General features: G+C 26.8%; 2 protein-coding genes across 3 annotated transcripts; both read right to left on the bottom strand.

Moving 5' to 3' along the window:
- Positions 1-3,089: 3,089 nt before the first annotated feature.
- On the bottom strand, positions 3,090-5,516 carry LOC124957054. Of its 2 annotated transcripts, none has more exons than XM_047513685.1 (3): positions 4,109-5,516; positions 3,749-3,902; positions 3,090-3,605 (listed from the first exon to the last, which is right to left on the bottom strand). In XM_047513685.1, exons 1-3 carry the CDS (start codon positions 4,185-4,187, stop codon positions 3,359-3,361), a joined length of 480 nt encoding a protein of 159 aa, XP_047369641.1. In that variant the 5' UTR covers positions 4,188-5,516; the 3' UTR covers positions 3,090-3,358. The 2 variants fall into 2 exon arrangements, with proteins under 2 accessions (XP_047369641.1, XP_047369640.1); XM_047513684.1 differs by having other exon boundaries at positions 3,090-3,608; positions 4,109-5,515.
- A 133-nt stretch (positions 5,517-5,649) lies between these two features.
- Positions 5,650-13,463, bottom strand: LOC124957053. Its single transcript, XM_047513683.1, has 5 exons — positions 13,395-13,463; positions 9,966-10,230; positions 9,154-9,255; positions 6,329-6,454; positions 5,650-5,824 (listed from the first exon to the last, which is right to left on the bottom strand). Exons 2-5 carry the CDS (start codon positions 10,129-10,131, stop codon positions 5,727-5,729), a joined length of 492 nt encoding a protein of 163 aa, XP_047369639.1. The 5' UTR covers positions 10,132-10,230; positions 13,395-13,463; the 3' UTR covers positions 5,650-5,726.
- Between the last annotated feature and the right edge of the window lie 1,675 nt (positions 13,464-15,138).

Genomic DNA, 15,138 nt, shown 5'->3' on the forward strand with positions numbered 1-15,138 from the left:
ATTGAAGAAACCAAAACGAATATTGCAAAAGGTTAAAATTAAGATTCACGATGAAGGAATTAAAATTGAAAGGGAAAATAAAACGTGAAGGAAAAGAGGAAAGGGAGAAAAAGAAAAGAAAAAAAGAAAAGGAGAAGAGAAAAGAAAAAGGAAAGAAGAAGAAGACTGGCAAAAAAAAGAAGAAGAGAAAACATTGAAAGAACAAGAAAGAGATAGTTTAAAATGTCTCTTTAATCTCAAATTTATGTGTTTATCACATTTATGCGTTTAATATATATATATATATATATATGTGTGTATGTGTGTGTGTGTGTTTGTAAATTATTCGAAGAAAAAGAGTACGAGTATTTTTCCGTGGATCATTTAAATAAGCAATCGCTAACAATCTAAATGTCTTCTAACAAGGAGTTTTGTTTTTTTACTTTACTGCGTATTATGTATTTATATTACGACAAAGTTATAATTATATCGTGAATAGATAATGTATAGAAGACGTTAGAACTAGTTAAAAAAAACGTGAACAGTCAAAGGTTCCTCTAATTTTACTTTTTTTTCCTCTGTCTCTCTCTCTCTCTCTCTCTCTCCTTTCCTTCTTCTTATCTAAAAAAAAAAAAAAATATATATATATATATATATATATAAATGTATGTAACATGTAATATGTGTTTATGTATATATATATATATATATATTTATGTATATAGTACATATGTATCTCAAGAATATTCAGGTCGAATTTGATGTTAAACCTATCGTATCGGTTGTTACGAGAACCTCCCGCGAGATAAAAAAAAAAAAATAAAGAAAAAGAAACAAAGTAAAATGAATTATTGTTAAGTATGTGTAATATATAACTAAGATAATATATAATGTAATGTAAATGTAATATATATATATATATATATATATATATATTTTTTTTTCTTTTATATAATACATAGAAAAATTATCGAAACGAATAATTTAGATTTATTTTAAAGAGGTATATTTCTATTCCTCATGGCCATTTAGAGATAACACGGAATAGAATGAATTATTTTAGTATAAATATTGAACATGAGAAATAGTACATACATACGTACATATATATATATATATGTATATATATATAGATGAATCAAATAATGACTTCTAAGTTATTAAAGATGTTAGATCGTGTAAATTCCATTATATGAGATATATACGTATGTAATACGTTTACGATCTTTCGTCATAGTTAGGCTAATTTATGATAAAAATGAAATTTACATGGACGTGTATTGCGTTTTCTCTTGAAACTTATTCCATCTAAAATCATCGTCCATCGAATGAGAAAGATCGAGAATAAAAAAAAGAGAGGCAGAGAGAGAGAGAGAGAGTCAGAGAAGTAGTGGGAGTAAGACAGAAGAAGACAGAAATATTTTATTATAGAAGCCAACGGGGCCCAGATTGTGCTCCGCCCTACGACACGTGCGTGACCTTGACTTTGAGCTTCAAAGGCAAACCCTCTTGCTTACGTACATACATACATACATACATACATACATATACATATATATATATATATTTTTTTTTTTTTTTATTTATATTTATTATATATTTATAAAAGACACGAGTAAAACTTAAAAATCAAACGAAATTCTTTGAACTTGCTCACGAAAATATTTATCTCTTTCAACAACTAAAAAATCTTCTGATAACGTTTAAGAAAGAAATAAAGAATGAAAAAAGGGAGAGAGAAGGAGAGAGAGAGAGAGAGAGAGAGAGAGAGAGGGAAGCAAGAAGAGAAAAAGAAAAAAAGAAAAAGACAAGAGAGAAGAAACGACAAATAAAAAAAAAATTGTGATAAAATGACATACAAACTCACTCTCTCTCTCTCTCTCTCTCTCTCTCTCTTTCTCTGTGTCTCTCTGTCTATAACGTAGCGGAGATAATTAAGAAAAAAAAGAAAAAAAAAAAAAAGAAAAAAAAAACGAACAAAAAAAGACCAAAAAAAAAATCATGTTTTGTTTGATTATTGAAATCAGCAACACTGTTGCAACTATCTATATAGCTATATATGTCTCTGTTGCGTGTGTGTGTGTGCAAAGAGAGTGTGAATGAATGTTTAAGAGAGAACGATATATATATATGTATATATATAAAGAGAGAGAGAGAGAGAACTATATTATATTATAATTATAATTAATTAGAATTATTTTATAATTAATATTATTGTCACATCGAAGAGATTCTAGTAAAATATATATATATATATATATATATATATATATATATATATATTATTATTATGCAGTTGGTATACAACACTTAAATGCATCTCGTTGCTGCTTCTATAAACAGTCTGACATTCTAATGTGTCTACGCCGGTTAAAGCCGCGTAGAAGTTCAGTTCAGAGAAGTGGGGGTGCACGTGGGGGCCACGATAAAGGACCACCCATTTCGGCCCAACGACGACACGTGTACGACCTTGACTGTGACCTTCGCTACCTTGGTAGATCGCTTACCCCCCGAGATAAAGAATAAGGGGGCTTGGGTCTGCTCTATTTTCGAATCTGGCTGTCCCTCTTTCTTTATCTTTTTACGTTTTTTTCTTTCTTTTCTTTTTTCTTTTTTTCTTTTTTCCTTTTCTCTCCCCCTCCACACCCCCTCTCTCTCTCTCTCTCTCTTCTTTTCGAAGTCTTTTCTTTTTTTCTTTTATCTCTTTTAATTTTATTTTTATTTTATTCCTCGACGAAAGAAATATATATATATATATATATATATATATAAAAAAAAAAAAGAAAAAAGAAAAGGGTGAGAGAGTTAGATCGACTTGTCTTTCACTAATCGTTTCTCTATTGTTACTCATAATCACGCTAATCAATCGTCTTCTTAACTTAATTAATTATTATTTATTTATATATTTATTTATTTATTTATTTATTTATTTATTTTTTTTTTTTTGCTTAAGAAAAAAAAACAAAAGAAAAGAGAGAGAGAGAGAGAGAGAGAGAAGAAGAAGAAAGTAACAAAAAGTAAATAAGAAAAATATATTGAGAAGTGAAAGGATGAGGTGGAGAGAAATAAGAAATGATAATAATAAATGAAGATTGTCTGTTATCGGTCGTGATAAAATAATGAGAACAAGCAAGAACATTTTTATCCAAGTGTAATTTTATTGAATGCAATTTAAGATTAATTGACTCGGATAATTAATAATCAAGCAGCCCTTGTCACGATTTCATTGACCCAGTTTTCTTTTACGTCGCATGAAGAAGCGTTCATTTGCACGATGAACTTTGGCAAGAAAGAAGAAGACGAAGAAGAAAATGATGATGTAGAAAGTTCTATTTAGATATTTCCGCTTAATTTTCTTCGTTCTTTTTCTTGGATAAAACTACGACGAGGACAAGGACGATGTCTTCGTCGCGAAAGTTTTCAATAGGGAACGATAATCGTCGCTGCAACAACAATTCGCTATAAGTCGATGTTCTCTGCAACTGTTGGCATGTAAAAATCGACAATCAGCCAATTTGCACTGATATGGCAATTCTTCGATGTAAGGATTTGTGCAACAGCAAGCATCATGTAACAATTTCTCACTGCAATAGGGATATATGGAGCTATCGCATAGCGGACACTTTCTTCTGAAAAAAAAAAAGAAAAAAAAGAGAAAAAAAATCATTCGAATATATCGAAAATAAGAGCGCGTACATTGACCAACTATATCGTAGATATAAGAAATGAAATGGAAACTCGTTCGATAAAACAAAAACAGTATACTTACTTATCGATTGAAGGGTACGGTCGGTAAATGTTACCGACCGATGGTACATCGTAATACTGGCGAATATCAGCTCGAGGTTCCGGGGTGTAGAAAAACTTAGCCCCTGATGATTGATCATCCGACACGTCACTACTGTCGTTCGGGTTATCTACATCTAGGGGCAAATATTTTTCTTTTTTTACAAAATTGATCTTATAATCTAAACGCAATATATGCTATTACACATTATTCCTACAATATTAATAAATAAATTAAAGCGTATTAATTCTATTATTTAATAATATTTCTTTTTAATTTATATTAATATAATCATTGAATAATATAAATTATATTTATGATATAATGAATTATACGACTTACTTGATACACCCAATACGTTGTTACGAAGGATAAATATCACAAATAAAGCCACGAAAAGATTCATTCTATGTCGTCCCATAGATCTTCTCAATTAGTATAACAAACACAACAAAGTTTTTCGAAGGAACGAAATGAAATCGTCGATCGTTTTCGTGAAACTACATGAGATTATTCAACCACGTATATCTGAGATACCTTATGGTGGTATCAAAAGTATTCACGGAGTCCGTTAGTTGAAACTGGTTATATGGCTTGATCTCACTGACGTCTTCGCATATACACAAGCAAGATGAACGAGTAGATAAGTAGAATCATATATATATGTATATATATATATATATAATACTTAATGATAAATTACAAAACGAAAAGTAAACGAAAGTAGAAAAAAAAATTTATATGAATAAAATTCTTTTGAATATTATTAGACGTTATTAATCGCCAATTAAATTTGTCTCTAAACATCATACAGATAAATTCAATTTATTATTTTTTTTTCTTCCGTGTTCTTCTTTTTTTTTTTTTTTTCCAGGACAAAAACGAAAGTAGGCACAATGGACGTTCATCAAGATAGAAAGTTCGTCAATATTAGCATATTATCACATTGACCTTTTTATCCATTCACTAAAAGTGTAAAATTCTGACGATTTGTTTGTTCCATCGACATACGAATCCTTACGCACACATTCAATTCTAATTAACATTCTTGATTGATACATGAACATATGACGTTAATAAAAAAAGATAAATGAAAAACAAAGAAATATGCAAAATGGATAATGTAATAATTCTCGTGTGAATGAGCTCGTGAATGTACATTAGTGTGTGCGTGTGTGTGTGTGCATGTGTGAATTAAACAACGCCGCTAATCGATTACAATTCTTTATATCAAAGTCTCTCTCTCTCTCTCTCTCTCTCTCTTTTTCTTTCTCTTTTTCCCTTTGAAATCGTCGTCAATTTTATTTTACGAGAGGAAGTAAGCAGAGAGACAATATAAATTGTGACGTAAACAGAAGGAGAAGAAAAAGGAAAAAGAAGGTTCGCGTGTCGTCATTAAATTTAATCCCAGAGTTCTTTCTTTTTTTTTTCTTCTTTTCTTTTCTTTTTTTTTCTTTTTTTTTTTTTTTTTTTTTTTTATCCTTTCCTTCATCCATACTTTATCATTATCTTTAAAATTCTAATCGTTTATATACGTCTGGCTAATTATTTTTGTTATTTGTCGTCATCATTAAAATTTCTCAAAGGATTTCATAATGATAAATTATTAAATTTATCTTTCGTTCAAATTCGAACGTCATTAAATAATCATAATAATAAATAAATAATGATTACGTTTAATCGAACTGCTTAAAACTGCTGTTTGTGTATATATTAAAATAATTGAAAAATTCATTCTTTGCCTTCTTGGTTCTTTTTTTTTTTTTAATTTTTTACTTTGCTTCCTTTGATATATATATATATATATATATAAAATTGAAAAGAAAAGAAAAATGAACGAACAAACGAAGAGACTCATCCATCTGTCAACTGAATATTATTGATCGATGTAAAAATAATTTATTAAGGAGTATAATCCTTACTGTACAAAATATTTGGTAAGATTTATAATAATCGTATATTACGTTAAGTATAATCCGAGCACCATTGCTAATGTAATCAGGAACATTGTTAAATTTGCATCATTGCGAGATCCTACGCCAGTCGCTAAATATTTCCCTGGAATGAAAATAAAAACAAAAAAAATCAAAAAAAAAAAAAAAAGAAGAAAAAAAAGAAATAGAAGAAGAAAAATAATCGGATACAATTATGGTATATACAAATTGTTCATCAAATAATTTATGAACAATTGATAAATCAAAATATAAATTATACTCTCTATCTCTCTCTGTATTAATATAATAACTACTATTAAATAATATAATTATTAAACAATAATTATACTATTCTATTATATTATTATTAATTTAAATATATTAAATAGTATAATATATTATTTGCTATACTGTATTATACTATACTATACCATTACGTTATTGTTATTATTATCAGTATATCAATTACTGTATAGTATAGTATAGTATAATATCGTATAATATATGATAATATATATATATGTAATATTGATAAAATAATGGAAATATATCAGAAATATATATATATATAAGAAAGAAATATATATATATATATATATATATATATTTCTTTCTTTCTTTAACTTACACACAGAAGCCAAATAAGAGTGACAACAACATTCACGTAATCTTGTATACTCTGCACAATCTCCAGCCTCTACTTTGCATTCTTCTGGTCCCACGCGACAAGTGTGTTCAACGAAGGGGAACACTTCTGAAACAATGGAAAATTTACGAACTAACAAACCACGAAATAGACATATATATTACATACATATTTCATACTATTAATCACGATTGTTCACATAATAGAATTTATATATATATATATATATATATATAAACTTAAAAAAAAAATAATATAATAACAATAAAAATAAAACATAAAAGAATAATAAAAGTATAATAATTTATATATATATATATATTTAAAAGAAATTTTGAATAGATGATTTTAATGGACTTTCAAATAAACTTATATCCGAATAATAAACTTTTACATCATGCAAGTAAAATAGTCATAATCAACAACCGGTTTAGTATCTGATGTGTGTCTATCGTTAATTTTCTTAAAGAGATAACAAAAAAAAAAAATACTTCCTGTGTTGTTTCTTTACGTTAATTTACATTATCGTGTATTACCTCAAAAAGGAGGAAAAAAACGTGACAAGATAGACAAAATTAAGCTAAACAAGTAAAATAATACAATTCATTCATTAATAATAATAATAATAATAATAATAATATATATATATATAAAATAAATAAATAAAATATTTTCATGTGCCTGTCAAATTAACAATTCTGACGTTTACAATATTAACATACTAATCAGCTGATTTTCAAAATAAAAATAAAATAATATAAATTATCCTTTAATACGATCTGTCATGACAGATTTTTCCATTGGGAAAAATTCTTGACCTTTCTCTTTTCCATTGTCATTTTAAAAATAAAATTCATACATTAAGGAAGAAAGGAAAAAAAAATAAAAAAAAATAAAATAAAATAAAATAAAATAAAATAAAATAAATAAATAAAAAGAAAAAGAAAATCGAAAAGAGGCGCGAATTTGTCAAATTATTTATTATTTCTCATATGTAATGAGTAATAATTATTACATTATTACATGTATTAGAAATTTTAATATTATTACATATTAAATAATATAATTAAATAATAATTTAATCTATCGAACTTTGTTATCCATTATTATTAAATAAAAAATAATAAACGTGAATAATAAAAAAAAAAAAAAAAAAAAAGAAATTTAATCGAATGCTATTGGCCAATATAACCAATACTTGTAACAACGATTGAAACGATTTTATACTTGAAATAAAATTACGCATATGCGCGCGCGCGCGCGCGCACACACACACACACACACACGTGCATAAAAAGAAATTGCATGTACATTAAACGAACACGAGTATACTCCTGTGACCGGTCAACAATGTCTTTAAGGTAACATGCAGAAAGTAACGAACTAAACGATCGATTCACGATCGATCGAATGGTTAAAAGGATTTTATGTATTCTGCGTACGTGCACTTCGTACGTGCAGCAACGCGATTTCATTGTTACTACCGGCTAAAGTCGAATAATGGCTTCTGGTGAGCTTGCTTAAATAATTTTTGTCTTTTTCTCTTTTTTTTTTTTTTTTTTTTTTTTTTATTAAATCATTCCTTCGATGTCTTTAACCCGTTCGATTAGCGATTTCTATAATCCATAAGAACGATCTTCTATTTATCATTATTAGAATCGTATATTTGGATTCTCGAAGGAAACAAATTGCAATTACAAATGTCTTTAATTGAATATATTAATTGATTAACAAATGATTTAATTGAAATGTCCATTTCAATTATTAAATCGCATTTGTATCGTGTTCGTTCTTTTTTATTTTTCTTTTTTTCTGTTTTGTTTTTTTTTTTTTCCTTTCTTTTTTCTTTTCATCTTTCATCTTTCTCACCTTTCAATTCATCGAAAAACTAATAGATCGGACATTATTTTCCATTTAGATTTAAGTTGAAATCAAAGTTGTGCGCAAAGTCTGGCGAGCTAAATGATTTTTTCTTTTTTTTTTTCTTTTTTTTTTTCTGTTTTTGTTTTTTGTTATACTTACGGCAAATACGTCGCCGATCGTTATTATTGTAATGGGATCTAATGCCCTGTCATAAAGACGAATTAGAAGTCGACATTAGGAACGATTCGATTATTATTCTTTCTTTTTTTTTTCTTTTCTTTTTTTATTACTATGCGCACACGTAAAAAGGATCGCTCGCATACGAGGACATTCATTTTTCACGCACGAACTATCGTCTGAATGAGACTATCGTTTTTCTAACGCTTTTGTTATCTCGCGAATCATATATATATATAAACGAGAGAGAGATCGTAATTAAAAAAAAAAAAAAAAAAAAAAAGAAAAAGAAAACTATGTTCTTTATCGCTGTGTGTATGTATGTGTGTGTATGCGTGTGTATATGTGCACACCTTATATAAATATGATATTACAAATACATGAATAAGTATTATGAGAAAAAAAATAATCTTAGATGAAACATAAATTCTGTATAAATTTTGTAAAAAAAAAGAAAAAAAAAATATATATATATATATATATATATAAAGTGGAATTAATACAGGGTTGAGTTTGTTCCGAACGAACTTTGATAAGAGATTGTAAAGAATGAAAGAAAGAAAGAAAGAAAAAAAAAAGAAAATCAAGAGAAGAAAGAGAGAGAGAGAGAAAAAAAAAAGGAAAAATTGTTACACAAAAATAAGACCGAGAAATAAGTATGTCCACTAAAAAAAAAAAAAAAGAAAAAAATAATAATTTTATTAATCATTGCAATATATATATATATATATATATATATATATATATATATATATAAATAAACTTACTATTGTAACTACCGTCGCAACAGCAATGATCATTAATGACGCTTCCATTCTTGCAATAGGTTATCTCTGAATTGGTGCAATGTTTACATCCTGGTATTGGACCTGAAATAATAATAAACCGTGACATAAAATAATCCAATCGAGAGAGATTATTTTGATTGAACGTTATTAAACTTTTACAAATATTATCAACGTGATCCAAGTAAAAAAAAAAAAAAGAAAAAAAAGAAAAAGAAGAAAAGAAAAAAAAGGAAAAAAAAAAGAGAAGATAAATAAAAGGTGTGTTAGACATTGACGTCGTTCAAAGTGATCTAAGTATGTATATAACGTAGAGATCGAGAACAAGGTGATCGTTCAAGTAAAGCAAAGAACCCGTCAGTCGCCGCCATTATGTACATTACATATGTATGTATATTAACATAGTCCACGTTTCATCTCGACTATGTTATATCCAAAATAAGAACAATACACTTATCCTAAAGTCAATCCTATTCGAGTGCATTCGTTTCTTCCGATCTTTCATTGTTCTCAATCGATCAGATCAAAAGGAGAGTTATTTTTAGTTAGATATGATAAACAAACGTATCCAAGTTTAAAACCATATCAAAATTGTTTAACTCGTACTACATTTCTACGAGAGACTAGAGAACATTACAATGTAAATGCATAAACATACACACACACACACACACACATATATATATATATATACGTAAATGTACATGTATACAAATAGATTTACATAGATATGTAGATAAACGCGTTATATGGTATTAAAATAAATTTGTTGATCATTTAAATGATTATTTTACCAGGATAAATCTCGAGTTTTTTTGCTTCGTTGATCGCATCCTCGTAAAGGACTTCATGCTCGAGTACATATTCGTCGTCGGTATGATGATTGACAATCGTCAATGCCTTCATATAAGTCAATGTTGTTATCAAAATTAAAATCGTCAATCTAACAACGTTGCTCATAATAATAATATATCTTCTTCCATATTCTCTTTATGCCTTTAAATTAATTCAATTCAATCCTTAATTATTTATAAATCGATGATAAGTCCCTCGTGATTTCTGTTCAAAAATCAAAATATACAAGTATTAAGAAATTTAAATAAATAAATAAATAAATAAATAAATAAATAAATAAATAAGTAAATAAATTGTTTAAAAATTATTAATATTGTATTAAGGAATTATACTTCTTTCTTTTCTGTTCTTTTTTCTCTTTTTTTTTTTTTTTTTTTTTTTTTTTTCCATAACATTTAATTCCATATAATTATATCAATTGAGATTAATTTAAATCGCATGAAAAAATAATATTTATATAATTTCAACGAATTTAGATTTCGCGATAAAGATTTCGAGTACGAATAATGAAACGTTGGCTTAATTGTTTGTTATATAAATTTTTTTTATTTTATATATACGCTTTACTTTATTGCGATTGACAAAGAGTATTAACCTTGACGAAGGTCATTCTCAGGACACGTGTCCTAGACGAGAAAAGAGTAGAACGAAAGGGGGGAAGAGAAAGAGAGAAAAAGAGAGAGAGAGAGAGAGAGAGAGAGAGAGAGAGACAGAGCACGTTTTGATATCGATTCGCGTTTTCTTTCGATGAAGGGATGAATCATCCCTTACTACCCACGACTTAATTCAGCCACAACCCTCTACCTTGAGGGAGTATAAACGCTTTCTCGTATAAGGGCAGTTCGTTGAAATTTTCAGATTCATAAAAAATACATTTTCTTTCTATCTATTTTTATTTTCTCTCTTTCTCCTTTTCTCTTTTTCTATCTCACTCTCTCATTCTTATATTTCATATATAATAAATAATGATTAACAAATCGATTATCCGTAATCTGTAATATTCTTTTATGTGTGAATATTATTACATTAAAAAAAAAAAAAAGAAAAAAAAAAAAAATAATATATCGTAATATAAAACATTTTATATTCTTATAATGATATATACTAAATAATACATTATTATATACGTGTATATACTATATTAATAATATATTTAATATATTATAAATATATCATTAATTTATATAAGTGTAATAAAATATAACAATATATTTAATATTTAATATAGCATATAAATATTATATATTGAAATAATAATTACTTTCATTTGATTTATATCGTTAAACTTAATTTAAATATATACATACATATATACATACATATATATATATATATATATATATATATTTTTTTTTTTTTTTCAGAGAAAAGAATGAAATTTCTCAGTTAAATTTTTCCACAAGAATACACAGAAGTGTTGAATTCCGTAAGTTGTCGTGAGTCACTTGATTTAATGAAGTAGTTAAAGATCAAGAGGAAAAGAGAGAGAATAAGAAAGAAAGAGAAAGAGGGTTGAGAGAGAGAGAGAGAGAGAGAGAGAGAGAGAGAAAGACAAAGATGCAATCATTAATTAAAGTCTATTAAGAGTTCCACGCGCGAAATAAAAAGATATTCGTTTAATCAAATAACCAAGTCAATAACTAATATATATTAAATAACAAATTTCTATTATTATCGTTCGTTCTAATATTTATTTTCATTTCTTTTCATTTCATATTAAACTTTTCTTTCTGTCTTGCATCGAGTTAAGCACAAAACGTACGGAACACGTACGGCGAACTTAATTAAGGTATTAAGAACGATGTGGAAAAGATGAAGAAGACGATTTATCCACTTTAGGAATTACGTCACGATACTACTTGTTCTTGTTTTCTTCTTTTTTTCTTTTTATTTTTCCTTTTTTATATATATATATATATATTTTTTGTAATATACTTCGAAGGAAAAAAGGGAAAGAAGAAAAAAAAAGAAAACGCAAAGGAAGATTTTTTTACTCCTCGATGATTTGAATTTTTCTTGTTTCCTCTTTTTTTTTTTTTTTTTTTTTTTGTTTCTTTTCGTTCGTTCTTCTTTTTTCCTTTTTTTTTTTAGTATCAATATAAAAAATCAGATTGGTAATATAATATAACAAAAATATTATTAAATTAAAATAAACAATAATATATATATATATATATATATATATATATATATATATATCACATATATATTACTATAATTATATTATATAAAATATAATGTATACTATTTTATAAATTAAAAAACAGAAAAAAAAAGAACAAACAGAAGGTAATAAATTTCATTCGAGTGGAATGAAATAAAATCTAAACAACATATAAATATATATATGTATATAAATATATATATGTACAAAATGTACATGCACTGATACAATATAGAGTATTAAGTAATTCTATTTCATTTCTTTGTTCTCCTTTTTCTTTTTTTATTTTCATTTGTATCAAATGAATATTTTTTGTTAAAAAAAAAAAAAAAAAAAAAAAAAATGAACACTTCCGATAGATAAAACTTTGTCCTTGAAGGTAATAATCGATTTTCATTGATTAAGATATTTTACTATATCCAATCTTCTCTCTCTCTCTCTCTCCCTCTCTCTCTTTTTCTCGTGTTCATGTTTCCTCTTTTTCGATGAATAATGAACATAATTAAAAAAGTTTTAACGTAATCGTAACTTTACATTTATCGAATAAAAACATTCGTTTTGACGTTTATATAATAATCAACCATTTTCTCTTTCTTTCTCTCTCTCTTCCTGTCTTTCTTTCTTTTTATCAATGACTTTCAACCTCTGACATAGTTCCTATTAATGATCTCTCTTTTATTTTGTTCTTTAACTCCCCACCCACCTACCCTCTCCTTCCTGTCGTTTCAAGAAACGTTAGAGAAAAGAAATGAAGAAGAAAGAGAAAGAAAGAGAGAGAGAGAGAGAGAGAAATTTGAAGAGCATATATCACTTGGAGGCTTATCAAACAGGAAGTTTATCTTTCTTACTATCGTTCTTTACAACAACAAACTAAACAACTCAAATTAACTCTGTAAAATGTACGTGTATGTGAATATATACATATATATCTGTATATATGTACGTAAGTATGTAAAATATTTTTTAATATTAATATAATAAAATAAAAATAAAATACATTTCGAAAGTGCCTCTATGTATGTACATATATATATATATATATATATATATATTCGTATGTATGTGTGTTTGTTTGTCTATATGTGTGTATGTGTCTCTGTGTGTGTGAATTAAAATAAAAAAAAAGTATATAAAAGTGTATATAAATAATATTAACACTATAATTTAACAAAGTAACTGATAGAATTTATACTTTAATACTCACCCATTTCATTCGTTTCAAATGATATTAATAAACTTTTTCACATATATATATATATATATATATATATATATATATATATATATATATATATATATACAAACAAACAAACAAACAAATAAACAAACAAATAAAACACCCTCGCAGATCGTTGCACTTTAAGATAATATAAATATTTCTTACATATCTTCTTAAGAATTACATTCGAATTAATTTGATAATGAAAGAAATTTTGTTAATTCAAAAAAAAAAAAAAGGAAAAAGAAACGAAAAAGAAAATGCAAAATACGTAAGAAAAGAGAAAAAAAAAAAACGTGACATGTAAATGTCTTTTTTTGTTCTTTTTTTTTGTCTTCTTCTTCTTTTTCTCTCCCTCTCTCCCTCTTTTTTTCTATATGTATAAGTACATATATATATATATATTTTTTTTTTTTTTGTCAATGGAGAGTAAATGAACAAGCAAATAAATAAATAAATTTAAACTAGAAAAACACAAGATAATTGTATAAAGGAGGAACACGTGAAAGACAGAATGGCTGTTGCTGACGACGAATCGGCCGTCGATGTCTGCGGACTGCGTTGAACTGAGGGCTGAAGAGAGCATTAGGCGAACACAGTAGTATTCTCCTGGCATATCATTGATATACCCGTACACTACCACTACTATTACTACTACTACTACTACTACTACTACTACTATACTATTACTATTACTATTACTATCAAACTTCCGCTACTAAACTAATACTAATACTAATACTAATACTAATACTCTACTATATCTTTTTTATACCAACATCACATGAACATAATCGGTGCAACACCATCACGTATACGTATGCATATATATATGTATATATATATACATACACGATCGCGCCCGCGCGCGCGTGCATACACATACAAATACATATATATATATATCGTCACGTTCGTACTGTTGTCGTCACAAAGCGATCTTAAATCGTACGAAAAACTCTTTTGCGTAACGATTTGCAACGCATCCTAACGTTCGACTTAGCACACATATAAATGTATATACATTTATACAGATCTATTTACACGCATATCAATATATCTATATGTGTATGTATATGTGTATAACAAAAATACATTGAAATAGCGGTATTATCGTTCGCGTGCCAGCTGTTCTAAGACTGTTTAATAACGATTATGGCAATGATTCTGATTTTCGGTGTGGAATATCAAGTGGAATTATTTTAAATAAAATGAAGAACTTGAAAAAAGAATAAAAAAGGAAAAAATTGGGGAGAAGAAAAAAATTAATTAATTGTTAGAGAAGAGTGAGAGTTAGGGGGAATAAAAAAATTTTTTTTTAACGAAAAGTTTATAAAAAAAGTTTATAAGTAATATAAAAAAAATTCTCTCTTTCTCTCTCTCTCTCTCTCTCTCTCTCTCGTTCTCTCCCCTTTGTTTTACTTATTTATTTCATTTTTTATAATTAACGCAAAAGTAATATTTAATATAACAAAAAGGAAGAATATTTGAAAGAGAAAAAAAAAGAAAGCAAAAAAGAAAAAATTAGAAAAGGAAACAATTCTTTCTATCGAAAAGAAAAGTCTAAAAATAGCTTTAAAATGCTCTCTCTCTCTCTCTCTCTCTTTCTCTCCTTTCTTCTGTCCTTTTTCTAAATTTTTTTTTTTTTCATCCGGTTCAAGTCAAACCCTTCACTTGAACATACATAAGAATAATAACAATGTCTGCGTATCTCTTCGTTCTCCTCGAT

Source organism: Vespa velutina, chromosome 24, assembly GCF_912470025.1.
Source record: "Vespa velutina chromosome 24, iVesVel2.1, whole genome shotgun sequence".
NCBI classification, from domain to species: Eukaryota; Metazoa; Arthropoda; class Insecta; order Hymenoptera; family Vespidae; genus Vespa; species Vespa velutina.

Coding starts and splice junctions, on each gene's coding strand:
- LOC124957053 (XM_047513683.1), bottom strand. CDS start 10,131: ATGAGCAACGTTGTTAGATTGACGATTTTAATTTTGATAACAACATTG. Junction 9,256..9,965: donor AAAACTCGAGATTTATCCTG/GTAAAATAATCA, acceptor TTATTATTTCAG/GTCCAATACCAGGATGTAAA. Junction 5,825..6,328: donor CTCTTATTTGGCTTCTGTGT/GTAAGTTAAAGA, acceptor TTTTCATTCCAG/GGAAATATTTAGCGACTGGC.
- LOC124957054 (XM_047513684.1), bottom strand. CDS start 4,187: ATGGGACGACATAGAATGAATCTTTTCGTGGCTTTATTTGTGATATTT. Junction 3,903..4,108: donor CAACGTATTGGGTGTATCAA/GTAAGTCGTATA, acceptor ATTTGCCCCTAG/ATGTAGATAACCCGAACGAC. Junction 3,609..3,748: donor CCGTACCCTTCAATCGATAA/GTAAGTATACTG, acceptor TTTTTTTTTCAG/AAGAAAGTGTCCGCTATGCG.